The following is a 6000-nucleotide window of genomic DNA, read 5'->3' on the forward strand; positions in this document are numbered from 1 at the left end:
CTTAAAGCTTACTAGCTTTTAGACTAAAAGAACTCCGACTTGGAAGAACTTTTGTTTGAATTTTGGTGGAGACTTGAAATGTGCCCAACAATGTGACCAAGTATTCCAAGGAGCTTGAGTTTAAAGAGAATGCTAGAAACCACATCTTTATTTCACAATTATCTTACAATGCTAATGTGAAAATTCCAACCAACCCTTGAATCAATCATTGTTAAAATAAAATAAAAATAAAAAATAAAGTTCAAAAGTTGGTCAGGACTAACACGTTAGCATTGCGGCATACGAGATAGTTGTAGAATAAAAATGTGATTTCTAAAATTATTTCAAGTTAAAAGGTTGACAATCAAAAATATAAAGGGTGCAAACATTCAAAAATTTATGCAACCATGTTCCTCGCTGGACAAAATCCACAAATTGGACATTAACAGGAAATAAATTATACAGGTACAAAATAGGCAAAAACAATACATAATAAATTTTATGAATGGTGGTGAATAAATTACATCAAATGATACATGAGCAAACCATACCTCCGATAGCTGTCGGAATCAGAAACCGAGACCAGAGGCAGTCTCCAGGATTATGTCCAAAGAATTCAAAACAAACCTTTTGCCATTTTGATGTCTGCTCAAAATGACTTCATGAGGTTGTCTTCAAAGATGTAGGACTGCGAGTGATTTAGTCATGCACGAAGAAGCATCCAGTTCATGAGTTACATGATTCCTTGAAATATGGCTCCAGTTGGCCCTCATATCAGACACATCACATACAGTCAAGAAATCCAACACCTGACCAAATATTTTGAACATTTCAACCCCAAATATCAGGTTTCTGTCACCAACAAATGCCGCATTCCAGTCCATTGGAGCATCGGGATGTACAGAGACCTCAGTCCAAGTAAGATACATGAGATCTAGCTCCCATAGTTTTCTAACAGCCTTGTTTCTCCGGCCTATTCGACCTTCTCCTTCACACCAGGAGACAGAAAGCATGAACAGCCGCCCATTACAAGATACAAGTTTTGGAGGGTACTCATGAACATGGGATGGGAATGGAGTCGTTTGGATTCTAATCCAGTAACCCCTTTCTATGTCATACCCTGCAAGTTTGTCGGTCTCAGAATAAACATAAAACATCCCATTACAAACAACACCAGAACAAACAATTCCAAAATCTACAGGCACCTTCTGAATTTCTGTCCATTTATTTGATACAGAGTCAAATATTTCTCCAGAATCCAAAGGCTCCTCCCAGGATCCAATACCCCCTACAGCAATCAGCACAAACCTTCTACAGCCCTTTGTGTTCGACTGATCACTTTTTTGTCTAAGAAACTTGTATGACTTTCTATTGGGTAACATCGATGCATCGTTTTCATCAATAGCATTTCTGTATTGTCGTCTTAGTGAAAGCCTGTGAGGATCCTCGTAAACATCTGACACCCCACCAATCCGTGATCTGGAAAAGCGTCTATCTTGCCGATTTTGATGACTCTGATAGCTTGGAAAATCTGAACTGACCTCAGAAATCCCTAAAATAGGCAGCGACCTTGCATGCTTCATAGAAGCAACTTTACGCCACGATTTAGTCAAGGGACTAAATGCTAGCACCCCTTTATGCGTCTTGAACGAGCTCCTGTCCACCCTCCCAAAGCTGGTCAAGCTAGAACAACCTCCAACAATATATATATCATCCTGCATACTGGCAACAGTGAACATGAACCTCCCTTTCAGAATATCAGCATCTATCCTACGCCATTGGCCCAGAGAAACATCTAATGCATGTATTTCCCCAGAGCAATAGCCACCTTTAACAGCACCAAACAGAAACAACCATGGATTCTGATGGGAACCTTCCCGTCTCATCTGCAGGAACCGAGGAGTGGTAGTCAAGTATCGCCATTTCTTGCAGACAAGGCGGGCAGTCATAAGACTGGTCAGCGGGAGCCTCACCAAGCACATTTCCAGAATATCATCAGGAAGAAATATATGCATTCTACTGTTTCTTACTGATTCTTCAAGTTCAAACTCCTTCCTATTATTTTTCTTCCAAAATCTCTCCTTCACCCCATATGAGAAGCAATCCACTCCGGTTTCCTCAGTGCCACAAATCATTTTGTACCCCTTTCCTTCTTCACTGGAACTTGATTTCCTCCTACTACTTGGATCCCCAAATTCATCACCAGTGTCAGCCCCTACTTTGCAACCCCCACCTCTACCATATAAAGTAAGACATCTCATAGAAACTCCTCGCACCCCATCCTCTTCCTCTCCTCCACCTTTGTACTTCTTCTTCAACTTCTGGCTAACACTTCTGACAAGACGCTTTGACACACTCAAAGCCTCAAAATCTTGACAAATAGATTGTTCTCCTGTCAGTCTCTCAGAAAACATGGTCTTCTCTAGTTCTCTGCCAGCAAAAGCACACACCTAATCACAATCTTGCAAATTGCACTTATACCCATCACCAATCTTGGCTTCTACCATTCATCTAAAACAAAGCAACCAAGAAATATTAAACTCAACATGGAAGAAAATCATAAATTTCAAAGCTACTCATTAATACTGTGGCCTAAATGATATCTGCTTCAAGCACACCAAAGCACATCTAACATATGCAAGCACTAAGCAGACGTGAAACCTTGTCTGATTCATTTGGACAGAGAAAAAAAATAAAAAACTAAGAGAAACTAAACCAGTTCCGGTATTTCAATAAGCCAGCGAGTTTTTCGTTGAATGGAAAGGACTAATCCATATTGAGCATGCGATTCAATCAGAATTCAACATTTCCTTACTTTCTACAACTTCCTCGGCTAGCAAACAACGAATCAACCATTACCAAATCTAAGAAATGACAAAAAAGCACATACACAGAACAACATTAACAACAACAAATGGGTGTTATGGCAATATAAGTCCAAAACGAAATCTTTAGCAAATTAATCGTTACCATTCACCAGATCTGCCGCATTAAGTTATAGTTAAACCACACAAAATCGGTTATTAAAATTTTCGTAAACGTCTTTGATAATAGCATCAATCCTAATTCAACAAATTTCAGAACAGTTCAAATCATAATTTTGAAACGTAAAACCAATTAACCCAAAGCAAAGAAGAAGAAAAAACAAAAAACAAAAAACAAAGTGATAGCAGTCCATTTGGTTGCTCTCGACAAGAGCTACAACAACAAGAATCAGCAAACTCGTTCAAATCAAAATCCCAAGAAGATTTTCAGCGAGTTCTTTAGCAATTCAAAAGTCACGCCATGCTTGGTTGTTGAGAAATCAAGAAGAAAAAGCATCACGCAACAAAAATTTAATCTCCTTTTTTTTCTTTTGCTCCGAATCCTCAGCAACCAAATGCTCCGTATACGAAATTCAAAGCCCAAACAAACACAAAATCATCAAAAAACTCACATACTGAAGCAATGTGAAAGCGCCTTGAGAAATCGAAGTAAATCTGAGAGATGAGATTCGATCATTGGAGCTCAGGGGAATGGACGGCCACTGAGGGATCGATCATGGAGACCTTAAAAAGTCTTTTTCTAAAAAGAAAAAGCAAAATAAAAAAATATATATATATTTAAGGGGTTTGGTTGGAATTTAGTAAAGCGACGCGAGCACTGCTTGCAAAGCGACTCATTTGGCATTCCTGTTTGTTCTCTGTCTCTTTTTCCATGGGTTCTGATTTGGTGGAAGCACGAGATTGAACGTTTCTCTGATGGGAATACTTTGGGCCGTTGGATTCATTGCGGGATCTCGAGGCGTTGTCGCGTTTTTCAAGTGTGGGCTCGGGTATCGATGAATCAGCGGCTGGGAGCCTGTGGTGCTCTTTTTGTTTTATTTTGATAAGATTGACGCTTTTGCTGGCACGAGTGGGGGTGACACGTGTGAAGAGTAGCAGTGTATTTTCTTCGGTAGTTAGGGAGGGTGGACCCATTAACGGTCTACGAGTCCGGGGACGAGTATACAATCCAACCACTTCCAATTTCAGTGTGGATGATGGAGACTGTTTCCACACTCTACGTGTACTTTTTTTTTTTTTTTTACATGTTTTTGGTTGAAATTTTTCTCTTTTTTATATTTTACTTTGGAACGTATGTCCACCACAACGAGAATACAAGGAATGTGAATTTTAATATTATCTCAACATATTTTTGTGATTATTATTTTTTTTTCTTTTTCTATAATTATGTAGAATGAGGTAATTTCATACATAAAACAAGCTTATACAGGTCAAATCGGACTAATTTTATTCATCACCTTATTATCCTCGTCTCATCTTTTCAAAGTTAATGTAAGGTGGCATTTTCAACCAAAAAAAAAAAAAATCAATCTCCATTCACCAAATGTTATGAGAGACCACGTCACACTAACTTTTAGGAATGAAAGATAATAGAGTGATATGTATATCATTGTTCAACCATATGGGTCTCCCTTTAACGAGTAATAGGGTGAGGTAAAACATTATCCGTCAAAGGGAGAGTTCTAACATAGAGTAGTATTATATATCACCCTATTATCACCCAAATTACACAAAATTTATGTGATATGGTCCCCTATAACATTTGATGCATGGAAATGTCATGATATAGTTTGGCTATTTTTATGAAAAATTCTATGAAGATGATGAGAGATGTCGTCTACTCTTTCCGTTCCTTCTCTCTTGGGATGGAACACTCCCGTTTGTTAATTTTTAATAAAATGCTTGGTGGTCTTTTAATTGGAGGAACTACGTTACATAAGTTTTTGAAGTGACGAGGGTGATGTATAACATTAACACATTACCCCGTCCCAGCTCCTAAGTCCTAATCTCTCACATTTCTATTAAAAAAAAATTACTTTTAATTTGTAAAAGTTATTTAACATTTTATTACTGATGCTACTTCTAACAAATTTTGACTTCAACCACATTGGTTCGATGTATGGTTTGTTATAAATACATTTGGTTTTATTTCGACCTTAACTAGATGATTGTATGCCTTTGGTTGTTTTTTTAATTTTTATTGATTCTGGACGTGAGAGATAATACCCACAAAAATTGTTCTCTATGTGTCAATAGCATAGAATCTGCCAAATTTGTCCTTCAGATAGATTATATGGAGAAATTGATATGGCACATGCATTTTGGAAACTTATATATGAAATAGTTCGATCAAGGAAAAAATGTGGCTACCAAAGGGTTGGACCACGTGATCTTTAATTATGGGCCTATGGATAGTGTGGTCCTAAAACCATAAACACTCCACCTTTTTGGTGTTCAATTCTTTTAACATCAACAAGCAACCTCGATTCGAATTTGACAATATTGGACCGTAAAGTATATAAAAATTGATTTATAAGGACTTTTTAAAATTTTGGTAGTTTTTTTTAGGTAGCCCACTCAACCCAATGGGTGGTTCTGTCCCTCAGCATATACTAATTTGTTTGACTGCATCCATTCCAATAATTTATATTTCCCTACCGACATAGACCTTGATAGAATTAAAGGTTTGTCACAGTCGAATTTTAAATTGAGTTGGATAATTTTTTTTTTTCAAAATTATTTTATTAAATTGATATTTATTTTTAAAGCACGTTAGAATTAACTAAATAATTAGTACACAGTAACAAAAAGCAATGCAATGTAATTACTTCTTTTTTTTTTTCTTTTTTTTTTTTTTTATGTTTTGTTGTTTCTTCGTAGTAAAATCATACACGATTATTTTCATGCTATGATTTTTTTTTCGTGATCATTATTATACCCTCAGGTTTCATGAAAATTCATATACATTATTCATTTCAATCATAAACCTCACAACTGTTCTTCATTTGAAAATCAAGGGTTCTAAATAAATCATTTAAAACTCACACGTTATGATGAGCGGATGATGATGTAGTGCATGCGTGTATTTTAACGGCACTTGTGGTGACGCCAGCTGTTCACTGGCCATGTCTACTATGCCCATTTTGTAACGTAAAAAGACAAATCTATCGCTTCTACTTAGCTTCTTTTTCTTTTC

The 6000-nt window shown here is 36.8% G+C and overlaps 1 protein-coding gene across 4 annotated transcripts; it reads right to left on the reverse strand.

The window, feature by feature from the left end:
• Positions 1-427: 427 nt before the first annotated feature.
• On the reverse strand, positions 428-3574 carry LOC132190404 (F-box/kelch-repeat protein At5g42350-like). Of its 4 annotated transcripts, none has more exons than XM_059605379.1 (2): positions 3416-3574; positions 428-2409 (listed from the first exon to the last, which is right to left on the reverse strand). In XM_059605379.1, the coding sequence occupies exons 1-2, from the start codon at positions 3478-3480 to the stop codon at positions 654-656; spliced, it is 1821 nt and encodes a 606-aa protein (XP_059461362.1). In that variant the 5' UTR covers positions 3481-3574; the 3' UTR covers positions 428-653. The 4 variants fall into 4 exon arrangements, with proteins under 4 accessions (XP_059461362.1, XP_059461364.1, XP_059461363.1 ...); XM_059605381.1 differs by having other exon boundaries at positions 428-2490; positions 3420-3567; XM_059605380.1 differs by having other exon boundaries at positions 428-2490; positions 3416-3524.
• Positions 3575-6000: the final 2426 nt, after the last annotated feature.

This window comes from Corylus avellana, chromosome ca8 (genome assembly GCF_901000735.1).
Source record: "Corylus avellana chromosome ca8, CavTom2PMs-1.0".
Lineage (NCBI taxonomy): Eukaryota > Viridiplantae > Streptophyta > Magnoliopsida > Fagales > Betulaceae > Corylus > Corylus avellana.